The 13,902-nt window shown below is 39.4% G+C and overlaps 1 protein-coding gene across 2 annotated transcripts in view; it reads right to left on the reverse strand.

The window, feature by feature from the left end:
• UBE2E3 (ubiquitin conjugating enzyme E2 E3) overlaps positions 1-13,902 on the reverse strand; it is an 82,916-nt gene that overhangs the window by 68,156 nt on the left and 858 nt on the right. For both annotated transcript variants that reach the window (XM_032783815.2, XM_032783814.2), the window contains exons 2-3: positions 12,590-12,792; positions 9,669-9,719 (exon numbers count right to left, since the gene is read on the reverse strand). In XM_032783815.2, the coding sequence (XP_032639706.1) occupies positions 9,669-9,719; positions 12,590-12,783 (245 nt within the window). In that variant the 5' untranslated portion in view covers positions 12,784-12,792. The remainder of the gene's footprint in view (positions 1-9,668; positions 9,720-12,589; positions 12,793-13,902) is intronic.

Below are 13,902 nucleotides of genomic sequence, written 5' to 3' on the forward strand. Positions count from 1 at the left end.
GAGGATAATGAATAATTCCTTAACAAAAAACTGTATTGCTGAGAACGTGATGTATGTGGTTCTTACTGCTATATTTTGGAGCCATCTTCCATTCTCTAGTTTATCAAAAATCGATTAAGTAATAACACACTTTTTCTACAGATAACTCCTTCCTCAGATCCTGAGTGCGTTTTATATCTTACTGCTTAAGTACTCCCACTGACTATTCACAAAGTCAGGTAACAGCTGCTCTGCATGAGAAAAGGTAACAGAATCAGGCAGTTGGTACAAATGGGCAAACATATTTGATTTGTGATTGCTGCACTAAATTATCTCACTCTTCACTGGTTTAGTCTAATCCTACAAAATTGAGTCCTTGTTATACGAAAAAAAAACTAAACACAAGAAATTCCTTGAGAGAAGTAGTTATTAGAGCTGAATTAAGGTTATCATTAGATAAATATATCTTTAAATGGTTGCAACCCATTGATTTACCTTCTGAAGAGATTAATGATGAAGAAAGTATCTCAGATAGAACTGACAGTCTATCATTAGAGCTGTACCAATGCTACAAGTATTTAAACTTTGCTTGAATCAGAACTGTGTGTGTTTTGTGAAATGTGACCCCTTTCCTTAAACGGTCACATTTACACGAGCAAAATGTTATTGGTAAGAATGTATCCAGAAATATACTGTTCAAAATAACATGCAAATATAATATATATTCACAGACCACATTGAAAGCTTTGCCTCATATCTTTGTTTTTCTGGTGCCCAACTGGCATAGTACAGTATACAGAGGATGTCTTTTTTTTTTTTTTTACAGTGGTAAGGAAGTCTTCCTTTTGGAGGAAAGGCATTGTATAACTGATATTGCATTCATTTTTGTCTGCTATTTCTTTGCTTTTGTTCCCCCACCACAGAGGATCCCTAACCCCAACAAAGGCATTTTGGTGGATCTTCCCATTACACATTCTTACATGGCCTACTCAACTCCTCTCTGTACTGGGAGCTGTTTAATGTTACAGTTCAGATTTTCAGTACCAAGTGGTATCAAACAATGTAACACAAATGTGAAAGCTTTTGCCAATCAGAGGAAATAAACAATATAAATGCAAAATTAAAGGACAGTTACTGTATCTAGAAAGCAGCACGTCTGAGAAGGATGACGAAGGATAATTTGTAATAACTAAAGTAGCTTGTAGTGTGAAATTCCCATCAAAAGCCAGTGCTATTCTATGATATGACTTTCTTCTATATTCATACGCTCATGTACCTAGGGAAGTACTGGTGCTGCTTTATAGAGTCTTGATGTGCTTGTACCTAGAATACGTGCTCTGCTCTCACCATGATATGTAGGTAATCTAAAGAAAAGACAAAGTAGAAAAACAAAAATGATACTGGAGGATAAAACATAGGAGGAGAGATGGAGGGAACTAGATTTATTGAGAAACAAGATGACTTGGGGGATCAGATCACAGTTGATAAACAGCTTTAAGATAACACAAATGAAGGAAAGGATTTATTCATAGCCTGTGAAGATGGTAGGACAAGCAGGTGAAGTTTTAAGATAAATATCAGGAACATTTTTAGCTTTAAGAACCCTACTTGTTTTAGTTAAGGCACCATCACTACTGGTATTAAAGGCTGGTACAGAAGATATTAGTGAAAATTATATAGGGCCAAATCCTGACCTGAGGTTGAGCAGAAAGGTGGCTTGTAGCCACCTCTGCCCACACACCCCAGTCCTAGGAGACTACCAACAGCTCTAAGGGGCCACTACAGCTGTCAACCATCATGGTGGTGGTAGCATTGTGCTAACAGGTCAGGAATAGATTTTACTGAAAAATGCACTGAGGGGATCAAACCCAAACAGTGATTGCCCTACTGTGGGCGGATCTTACTTTTCACAGATACCTTCTGTACTTTGACAACATTTGTATAACCTGTAATACCAGTAAGGTCCCATTGAACTGAGTGGCATAGAGCCACAATGGCACACAAGAAGCATTCCTCTGTAAAGCTCCACGAGAATTCCTAGTAGATTTCACTCTCTCCCAGAGCTGAGCCCTCTGATAAGGGCAGAACACAATTATCCTGGGGCCAGCATTCTGCTCCCTTCTGATCACACAATTCAGGATGGGATGCACTCACTGGCTTACCAAATGGATTCCTTAGTAGTACACTGGCAAGTTTTAAAGCCCTAACACAGAAACAAAGGGTGCCTGAGAACTAAGCAGTGGTACTGAAATATTGAAAGTACCTACTAGCGGAAAGCTGAAATACTTGGAAAAACCAGAGTCCTGCTGCACTGTACTGCAATGCATGCTACAGTACTACCATTACACAAGGTAATATAACAAAACCCAAGTCTCTTGTTACCAATTGTATAGTATGGGCCAAAGGCAGTCTTTGGCATGCAACTCCCTTGTTTATGGACACATGATAAACTGTAAACCGAGCAGGCTGCCGTTATTTTAATGTAGACACACCAACGTTCACAGGTACAAATTACATATCACTTAAATCAACTAGATGAAGGTAGAGACTATATGTAAATTTCCTTCGCAAAAATCCTTCACGTTTTAAAATATGAAGTTTATACACTAATTTAAAGCTAATTGTACAAGCAACATAACTGAAAATCTGCATGGAAGAGCTTATTTCAAGGGACGTATGAGTAATGAAGTAATCATAAAACGAAGGTAACTAAGGAAAAGCTTTATTTAAAAACAAAGCTTGGGAAAACCTCAAAGCAATTCTGTACACCGATAATTTAAAATGAACGGCTCACAAATGATCAATTTTGTTGCAAGTTTCAGCAGGGCTAAGGACAGCTTTTGTTGCAGTCTATCACCATTCTTGTATCAAGAACCTATTATTGGAAAAATCTGTTTGTATCTATGAAGAGTAGGAATTTTCCCTGGTACGTCCAACAGCTTTTACAAATTGAAACCTTTTATTTAAATTTCTAGACCTACTGTTGCAAAGAAAATTCTCCAAATCTGAAGTGTGTTAACCATTGCTATGCTGTCTTCCCAAGCTTGCAGAAAGACAGCTCCAGTGTTGCTGCTGCTACTTAGAGCTTTCCTAAGCTGCTGAGTGAAAACTGTTGGCACTCAAAAAATGTGGACATCAGTGAAACAGAGAAATTTTATTCTGCTACTGTTTGGGAAGCTATAACATGAATACCAGAGATATTAATTGAGGTGGAAAATTGAGGTTGCACAGGATAGCAGACCCACTATCCATCTTCCTCAGCCAACACATTTAGGGAAAGGTACAAGAGCAGAGCTCCCATCACCTCCCGGCAAAAGCAGCAGCACTGTGAGAACAGATACAGAAGGAAAATGTTCCTACTCCTTTTCAGCAGCCTGAGAGATGAGGTTTCAGATTTAATCTGTTGTCTCAAAGCCAGAGGCCGATACAAAAGATGGAGCCTTCAGCAGATTACAAGGATAGCATCTTGGTGAGACTTTTCCAACAACTGGGAGGAAGGAGTTTGACTGTCTGATTCGGGCATTGTCCTTGGACACTTCCATTTGCAGTCTTTGCCTACTACGTTTAGGCCTCTAGCTATCAGGTGTCTGACAAAATTTGTAAGCACTGGGTGTAAGGACTATGCTAGAAAAGCAGTGCAGAGTTCTGAGACTACGGCTTGGTCTACCTGTTTAAGTTGCACCTGTTTAAATTCAAGATGTTTTTAAACCCCATCAGTTACACTAGGCCAGGCAAGCCCCCTGGTGGACAGTCTTGTTTTCTGTTCCCAGTCAACTGAAGCTAAAACAACCCCCTCCTCCTCCACTGTTAAACTGAAATAAAAGTGTCAACATAGGCCTTGCGTAATGCCAATAGACCGCAGTCGCTAGCAGGCGGGATCGAACCTGGGACCTCTGAAGCTTAGTGCATGAGATTTTACCGCTAGCTAATGCTGTAGCAGACTCAATCTCTAGCTGGTCTAGGTGCCGCTAAAGGAGGGCAGAGCGCCACACCAAGCAGGCATGGGTTACACTTGCACCCAACTAAAGCTGTTTACATTCAGATGTTAGGTTAAACTGCTGCAACTTTCTTCCATAGACAAGCCCTGATTAATTTTGGAATGGAAAGCAGGAGAAGAAAAGAAACAGGAAAATGTGCACTCCAGCAGAGCAGCTCATCAGCAATTGTGGAAAGTTGCTGAAATTTACAGCATCCCAGGAACTGCTCTAAGTTGTGCCAACGAACAACAAGAATCCAGAAAGTACAACAGTGACACAAAGCCAGCCTTCCCCCATTCCCTTTCAGCTGCAGCTTCTGAGCTGCACATTTCAGAACTGCAGGCTCAGGTGCAGCCTTAACTAAGGAATGGGGACTTCCATTCTAGAATAGCTTTGTGCTATGCACTAAAAAGTTATTCTAGACATGCATCAAACCTATAAGAAAATCTCAGCAACCTGGATTTACAATGCATTATGTGAAAAAGAGCCTTGTTAATACTATTCTGAAAATGTATAAAGGTGAGATTTGGCACACTTCCATACCTTGAAGCATGTTTGAGCATTTGGCCATGGTTTGAAACAGAGCTGCCTAGATGCAATGGGGTAAGAAGGGCCTTTTTTAGCCTTGCTTTATAGTGTGAAATACACAAAAGACATTAAATACAACTGTCATAAGTAGATAGGTAAGGGTTAATTTTCTTTTACCTGTAAGGGGTGGACAGGGGGGAATCAAGCACCTGACCAGAGGACCAATCAGAGAACTGGATTTTTTTTAAAGTCTGGGAGGGAAAGGAACTCGGGGTCTTTTGTTTCTCCCGGCTATGGATTGAAACAGCTTTTCTGCTAACTCCAATCTTCTTTCTAATATTCTACTATCAAGTGTGAGTACAAAGGAAACCAAGCAATAGGCTGTTATGTGCTTTGGTTTGTATTTACATGGGTGTAATTGCTGGACTGGTTTAAATTGGCTATTTTTTGAATCAGACTGTGTATTCCTAATTCTTATAAGCAAGAGCCTGTAATTGACATCTTAATGCAGTGGGTTATATTTTTCTGTATTTTCTTTCTTTTTATATAAAGTTTCTTTTTAAAACCTGGTTGAGGTTTTTGGTTTTTCTCTGGTTAGGCTACAGGAAAGGGGGGGTGGAAAATCTCTTTATGTTAGCTTTACTAGGTTTGAATGCATCGCCTCAGGGGGAGGGTGATTTCCCTCTTTGTTTTGCCTTCAAGGAGTTAAGTACTGCATCGCCCAGGCTCACCCAGGGAGGGAAGCTGGGGAGCAGATAACGAGGAGACAAGGGGGAGGAGCTTGTTTTCCCATTTGAGATAGGGAGACCCAGGGGTTCTGGGTCTTGGGGGTCCCCCAGGGAAAGGTTGGGGTGACTCGGGGTGACCAGGAGCCCTAAAATCCTGGTTGGTTGGCAGCGAGTTCAGAGCCAAGCTGGGTATAAGCTTGGGGAGAGTTTTATGTAAGCACCCAGATTTTTGGACGCTAAGGTCCAGATTTGAGACAGAAGCTTATCACAACAACACACTGCATCAAACAGTAAGGTACTGAGTTAAGCCAACAAAAGCAAGAAAAATTTGGCATTAAGGTTCTCTGTCTTCAATCTCTCTCTGTGTCCTAGTACTACAGTATATCTTGGAATCACTCATCTAAGACTCCTGTCTTTAGACACACGAGCGGTCTTAAGGATAAAGTGGCACTTAATTTCCTTGCATTTGTTGCTTAAATCTGAATCTTTATTTTAACGTAGATTTCTGGAGCCCTATCCTGCCACCATTGCACTTGGGGAAATCCCACTGAAGTCAGAAGTTCAGAGTGTGACATGATTTAGCAGGGTACAGCCTTTACCAAGTACCTTCAATAGAAACCAAAGGGCAACCCTGAGCACTCAAGCAATGTGGATCTCATGTAGGACTTTAGCATGTTTACAAAACAGATGCAGTAGATGTGGCTGTGGGAAGGCTTAACCAGCCAGGGGAAAGCCACACTTTTCTTGTTCCTGAATTTAGGTCTGTGCACTAGTTAGACACGAGTCAAGCTACAAAGGGCTAGTTTTCTTAAGCTTTTTTTTTAATTTGTAATTTTAGTGCATTTCCTATTTTGTACTTAAGTAACTTTTTTTACCCAATGCTACAAATGGAACAAAAGTGTATTCTGGTGTGTGTTAAATCAGACAGACGTATGTACGTCAGTGGCTTATGTGCTAATACAGGTCTGCTCAACATACAGCCCGGGGGCTGCATACAGCCTGCATGAGCTCACTGTGCAGCCCACGGCGGGTGAGTAGGTGGGATCACTGTGCGGCCTGCGGGGGGTGAGTAGGCAAGTGGCGAGTGAGGGAGGGGGACTGAAGAGGCGGGCAGTGGTGGAGGGTGAGGAGGCGCACCGTGAGGGTGGGGGGCTGAGGAGGTGAGCGGGTGGGGGAACAAGTGAGCCGGTGGCAGGGGAGAGAGGGCTGAGGAGGCGGCCAGGCAGTGGTGGGGGGTGAGTAGGTGAGCCGGGAGGGTCGGGAGGGCTGAGGAGATGAGCGAGGAGTCAGTGGCTGACCTTTTCTACTGATCTGGTCTGGCTCCCATCCCCTCTCCAAGTGTTGCAGCTGTCTGTAGGTGCTGCCTTCCACGCCTTCCTCATTCACACCTCGTTCATTCAACAGGATGATTACAAAGTTGGGGGAAGATCTTATTCTACTTCCAACAAAAAGACATTTTTCTTTTACCTTAATTATACTACCTTAGGGGCCCGCTATAACATATTATCAAGGTTCAATACCGCTGTTTTGGTGGAGGCAGTGCTGGGGAAGAAGGATTTGTTTCCGCGGGGTGGGTGGTGCTGGGGGAGGGGGGGTGTTGTATTTCAGGGGGGCTTGGCAGCGCTGGGGGCGGGAGGGTGTCGGCGGGACTGGGGGGGTTCGGCCCTCAGCTGTTTTCTTTGAAGTAATATGGCCTTCGCCGCTTTACAAGTTGTGCAGGCCTGTGCTAATACCTAAAGCCATCATCCTGTCTGTAACCCTGTACTGCTGACAGAGCTGTAACAAATGGAAAAATTTAGGCCAGGCAAATGCAGACCAGATTTACTTACTGAGACCCTTAAGTGTCTGCTGAACATTGAATATTCATCAGCTAATACAATTACACTTAACACGAGTTACATGTTTTAAATGGCATAGAAAGCAGTTTGTACAGTACCATGCTCAGTTACTGAGCACCAACTAAACGTTATTTCATGATTATCCCCAACAGTTTTTACTAAAATTAACACATTACACACAATACATTACACAATGGATAAACAGCATTCAACCCTTGTACTGCATCCTGCTAAACACTAACACTTTTTCTTTCACGTAGTACTATCACTTTATCAGAACTAAGGAATTTTAAGAATCTAATTTATTTTTACCATTTGAGCTTGTACAGTGAGTCATTTTTATTACCATTCAATTTTGTATTACTTGCTGCCATGATCCTGCAATATTATGGTTGCAAATAAGACAGGCACATTTATAGTCAAATTGAAAAAAACACTCTTCATTAACATTAAGAAACATCTTCTGGACATTTTTAATGAATAGCAAAGCTCTCTAACTTTTTAAACACACATACAACCTATATTACAGGCCTAAAACTAACTGATGTTGTTTTTCCCTATCTCCAAGAAGTTACATTTCCCTCAAATATGCATGGAGTGATGGAGCATTTTATTGCTTATTGCACGCAGAGCAATTAAGGTATATCATGCACCTGCTGTGACAGTTTGTGCTGCCAAATCTGTGCTATAAGAAGATATATGATGTCTTCCGCTTCACTGTTCTACATGCAACAAAATGCTGCATTCATTTCCTAATAGAAAAGCTTTTTGTAAAAAAAGAAGAGAAAACTGTTTTAAGTTCCAATCAATGGTACTCCTGGAGTCAATGGAATGCTTTCCCCAAATTGTTCATCTCAAAAATCTGACTTGTCTCCAGAGGGATGCCAAGGTCTTTTTCGCATGTATTGCTTATCTTACACAAAGTGGAAGAGACTTGCCAAACAGTTGCACTGAGGGAAATGGTTCACTTTCTCTTTAAATATAATACATATGAGACACATGAACAGAATTACAGATTTCTTCACTGGCCAAAAATATTTTTTCTGCGTACTCTCAGAGAAATTCAAATAATTTTAAATGTTTTTATTTTTTCCCTAGTTCTTAACAATGGTTTCCATACTTTGGTTGGTCATATCTACCCTGAAGACTTTATCTATGTAGCTATACTTAAACTGATACCAGAGGAGCAAATTTTCCCAGAGGCTAAATATGCTCATATCAGATGTTACAGCAGAGGGTAATTATCACCTTCTGAAAGTCAGTTGTCACTTAATGTGCCCAAAATGGGTAATGAGCAACACATGCTTTGAAATTAAAAGGTGAAGTACCTCTGGCTTATTTCCTTGTAATACCCTTTCTCCCATACCATGCCACCTTTTGGTCTCTGATAGCACTAACATGAAGGGGATGTAGAACTGGAGAGCCGTACCGCTTTGATCAGGGAAGACAGTGACCATACACACACATACATAAGGCTATTACAGGGCATTCATGGCATGGATCTCTCCGGATAAGACACCCTGACAGTGAGAGTCAAATAAAAGAACAAAGCTGTGATAAATCCCAGTCATCCAGATAAAAATATGAAAAAAATACATCTTTACTGAATTGTAAGAACTCATTTTACCAAAGTCTTCCAACTACTCAATATATCAAAAAAGCAAAATAAAACTCCAGAACGTTTTCAGTATTCTCACATATGAGCAATGCTGGCATTGTACAGTATCTGCTAAACTAAATACACTTTATGCACAGGCAGCCTGCTGAAATATGTATAATAGAAAGGTAACATTAAATTAGGTATCTTATTTAAACTTAAGATTTATTATAGATTTCAACATTAGATGCTTACAGTCAACATGAAATCTTTTCTTAAAATAAATATGGCATCACAGCTGATAATTTTTCAGCAAGTTTTAAAGATAAAAAGTTAGTTTAGTCAATTGTTACCATTTAAGTTTCTTATGAATTGTGCACCACACTAGTCTTAATTTTCTTTAAGACTGCATAAATCACTAATCTCTCATACACTCTAATTTCATTTTCTAAAACTACCAACAGTCTCCCACTCCACTGGGGAATTTCCTTAAAACACCATATATCAAGACAATACAGTCTCTGGCCAACAAACAGAAACTTTAAATGTAATACTTCAGCTTTACTCTAAACCACTGTAATAAGCTAAAACTGTAAAAAATAAATCTCATACACTTATTTTATCTAAATTTTAGAGCATCGTAACATCACTTTCATATATCTCAGCACACAAAAGGTAAGTTAAAATTGCATACAAGCAGTAACTTCAAAGCTTCAGTACATTTGGAAGTTTATATAACACTGACTTTAAAATACACAATGAACCTCTACAGAAAAATCTACTGAACAAACTCTACCATTCATATCAATCTCAATGAGACAACTACTACACTTGAAAATCCAGACTTTGTGATACGTTATCAAATGTTCCCAGACAATTGTTCAATTTACCTTACACAATGTTTGTATTATAGTTGTCCACTTACAAACATTAAAGAACTGCTTGTCTGTTCTGCTGAGCAATCCTCTCTACCCATTTGAATTTCCTATCACTGTCCACAATTTAAAAAGTTGTTACATACCTGCAGTTAGGAGGAGGATCAAGGGTTATTTCAGCTAGCTCCTTCTGAATTCTGTGGGTGAAATGAGAACAGACACAAAGCATTTGAGATAGTCTATGGAATAAATCAGGAATTACACTGCCCTCTACCACCATGCAGTTAAATGCAAGACTGGCTGTGCCTTCAGTAATGCTAACATGGCTGCTTCCTCTTTGTTCTCAGAGGCATAACCCAAATCCCATAACAGAGAAACTTTGCAGCTTTTTTCTTACTTCATACAGTAAAGAAACAGAACATTTACACCTGAGATAGGTAGAAATATCCCACAAGTACTCATAAAAGTAACTATTACCCATATCTAAATGCTTTTTACCTGAGAGATTTTCTTTTCAAGCTTATATGCAAATGAGGGGGGGAGCTATAGAAGCATATTTGACAATGACTTTAAACCAGTGTAACAGAGCTGTAACTGAGACTGAATTAACAAGCTATATTGTGAACAAATACATGTTTTTTACAATATTTTACATGCTACTTCATAGAGTATTTAAATAGTAAATCTATAAATTTCCCAAGCTGTTTTTATTACTGGAATAATTCTTGGAGAATCAACTTTGCTTCTGTACACACCTTTTGGTACATCTCCTCCCCCAAGACAATACAGTATTTTTGCTATTTTTATATAATATTAGTAAAATAAATCATTATCTTAATCAGAAATAATCCATGATAGTTTCATTGTCTCCTTTGAGAGTAGTTATAGAAGTGTTGTTAATATCCAGAATAATTTCTAAACTTTTTGCCAATTAAACAAGTTATCCAGAAAAATAGGCCTGGTTTAAAAGGTGTGTATTAAATTACTTCTAAGACTAAAGAAATTTTGTTTCTTGCTGCTAATTGTCTGTACACCAAGAGATACTTACTTTTTAGAACAGAAGGCCCATAAAATAAGACTGAACAGCTGTCAGTATGCTAATGTTTCGAATTCAAAGGAGATCAACAGAACCTGATCCTGAAAGACCTTTCAGGAATAGTCCCATTAAGTTCAATTAGATGACTTAGAACTACTCAAGATATGTGGAATCAGACCCCATCATGATTAAGGAAAGTAAAGTTGCACAGCAAAAATCAGTGATGAAATTTTCTGTACAATATATCTCAAGCTTTCCAAAAGGGCTGGCAAAAGCATTATCTTAACATATTATACTACAAGTTATAAAAACAATCAAATACTTTAGCTTCTTTACTGAGGGTATGTCCACATCACAAATGGTATAGCTGTAGTGTCTCAAGCAACATTCCCATAGTAATGTACACACATACTATAGCGACAAAAGGGGGGTTTCTGTCACTTATAATAAATCCACCCCCTCAAGAGGAGAGAGCTAGGTCAATGGATTTCTCCCACTTACCTACCTGCATCTACAATGGGGGTTAGGTCGACCTAATTATGTCACATGGTACGAAATTTTTCACAGCCTGGCCCCTGAGCAATGTAGCTAGGTTGACCTCCATTTCAAGTGTAGACCAGGCCTGATTTAAAGTATCTACCTTAGCTGTTACTATTTTAGACCTTTATTTCTTTACAAGTACAAAAATCAGTTGAAAATACAGGTAGTATTCTACTTATGGCTAACACTTTAACATTTCAAGGAGTATTTACTGAAGTGGAATATAAAACTCCTGAGGTCTTTATGAAAGGTTGAGCTATAGTGTCCATTCTGAATAAGCAAAGCACCAAGTTGTTCAGTAGAAAACTGACTCGAAAATTAAAAAATCATTTTTCCACTGTTACGCTTCAGATCTATTTGCTATTGGACATAATGTAACATGTATTCCTAAGGAAAAGTGAATTTAAGGGAAAGGATTAATAAATTGTCTTATCTCAAAAGACCACAACAGATCAAAGGATTTAAAGTCTGCCTGTTTCACATGGCTGAAGTTAAAGAAAATGATCAGTGTGCAGTTACTGAAAGCCAGTCTGACAGAAATTTTATATGTAAATACAGATATTTATCAAATAGACTACAAGAGGTTTGTGAAGTTTGACACTTAAAAGTAGAGGCTTTATATTAATCTCCGGAGTCCGATTCTGCAGGCCCTATTAAAGCAAATGTCCTACTAAAGTTGGTAGTTTTTCCAAAGGAAGAACTACAGAATAACGCATTATATTAGTATCAGAGGGGTAGCCGTGTTAGTCTGGATCTGTAAAAGCAGCAAAGAATCCTGTGGCACCTTATAGACTAACAGACGTTTTGGAGCATGAGCGTTTGTGGGTGAATACATGCATCTGATGAAGTGGGTATTCACCCACGAAAGCTCATGCTCCAAACGTCTATTAGTCTATAAGGTGCCACAGGATTCTTTGCTGCTTTTACATTATATTAGGTTACTGTGTATAAAGGATATATTGTATGTTGGCATGAAAAGGAAGTTACAGGTACAATCCCAAACCATCTATTTTTGTGCCAGTGAAGTTTCTATAAATATTTTTATATTCAAGAGCACTGATTGTCAACAGTACACACAATCTATTGAAATACATCAGAAGGATGGTACTCTACACAAATAAAGGAAGAAAGGTTAAGCCTTTGAACTCAGGTGAAAAAGATGTTTATAGTTCTCATACAACTTGCAAGGATAAAATTCATGTTAGCGAATAAAAGCTTTTAGAAGCCAATATTTTAATTTTTAAAGTTATGAAGTTATAAAGTGTCTCTTCCAAAGACATGTGACAAGTTTATTTAATGGTTAGCTTACTAACCTGGCATTATTGAAGCTATTGATTGACAGCCACCTAACTCAAAAAAGTTTGTAATTCAGTAAATGACTCCCTAATACAGCTTTGCAAGAATCCGTCTGTCTTAAAAATGCCATGCAAATATTATAGCTCAAAAAATACAGTGATAGAATGTTTTACAATCACTTCTTATAGTCATTACCTTTTAGCACTAGTGGATAGCTTAGCAGTAGTTTTGCTGGATAGTTTGGTATTTTTCTTCTGTTGGGTTGCAGAAGGTTTTCTTTCTTCTTGCTCTTCAGGTTCTGGTGCTGGTGGGTCCCTCTGATCTGCATCTGAACTACCACTGCTGGTACTTGGACTTTCATCATCTGACCTTTGCCTGTCACTGGACATTGTGGTGAACTTTTGGGAAGAAGAAAAGAGAGGAGAGGAGAAAAAAGCACAGTTCACTTTAGGTTGCCGTTTGACAGTTACAAAGTAATATTTATACTTTTTTTATAGAGAAAGATCTCCAGTTTTTTAAAGCCCACTCACATTTTTTTCATACTTTAGACAACATATCAATTGTCTACTTTGTTCGAAGCCATGAGACAGGGATTTTAGCAGGGTCCTTCAGGCAATGAGCATTAATAACTTATGACACATTGTAAGTAACAGACCTGCTGAAAATGTTTTTTTTAAAAAAAAAGTCACTAATACCATGTAAATATTTACAGTGGAGCACAGTATTTTATTGGGTCCAAGCAGCCAGATAACCCCTCTTCGAAATATATTCAGACATAACATTCCGCTGAATTTCAGATGAAATTAACTGCACTCTGTTCTTTGTATTTAAAGGCCGTGAGGAGGAGGAGTGATTTTTTTATTTTAACACTAACATTTAAAAACTCAGAAAGCAGAAGCCTCGGTTATTTACAGGGAGCACAAGCGGCAAGAAATTGCTTTGTCACCAGCATCACACACACTCTATACCTCGCTGAGCTGGGGACAGGAAGCTTAATTAAAACTGCAACCTCTACGCTGCATAAGGCCTTTCAGCGAGCATGGAGAATATTATCCATACGTCTCATATTGATAGCATTATTCGTATTGCTAAAAACGACTGACATTTTAGGGAAAAAATTAATAGATACAGACACGGAGGCCGGGCACCGCAAATTGGGGGGAGGAGGTGCTGAAAAAGAAAAGGAAGCTGCCTAGTACGTAAATTAACAGGGGCAGGCGTGAAATGAGGCAGCTTTGCACACACACTCGCCTCTTCTCTTCCTCCCCCCCCCCCCCGGGCTTTGTTGGGGAGAGATGAGCTCCAGCGAGGAGGGTAGAGAGGGGTTTGTTATGGTAGGAAGCTCTCCAGGATCAGCATGGTGTGTGTGCACCCAGTGAGGCGTGAAACTAGTCCCGGCTCCTCTCGTCGTGTCATCCTAGATCGTCCATCCGGCATGCACGACAGGCAGGAAGCGCTGAAACAAGAACAAAGCTCCTCTAAACTTAGAGAGCCCCCGACCGCCTCCT

The sequence above is a fragment of the Chelonoidis abingdonii genome, chromosome 10, assembly GCF_003597395.2.
Source record: "Chelonoidis abingdonii isolate Lonesome George chromosome 10, CheloAbing_2.0, whole genome shotgun sequence".
NCBI classification, from domain to species: domain Eukaryota; kingdom Metazoa; phylum Chordata; order Testudines; family Testudinidae; genus Chelonoidis; species Chelonoidis abingdonii.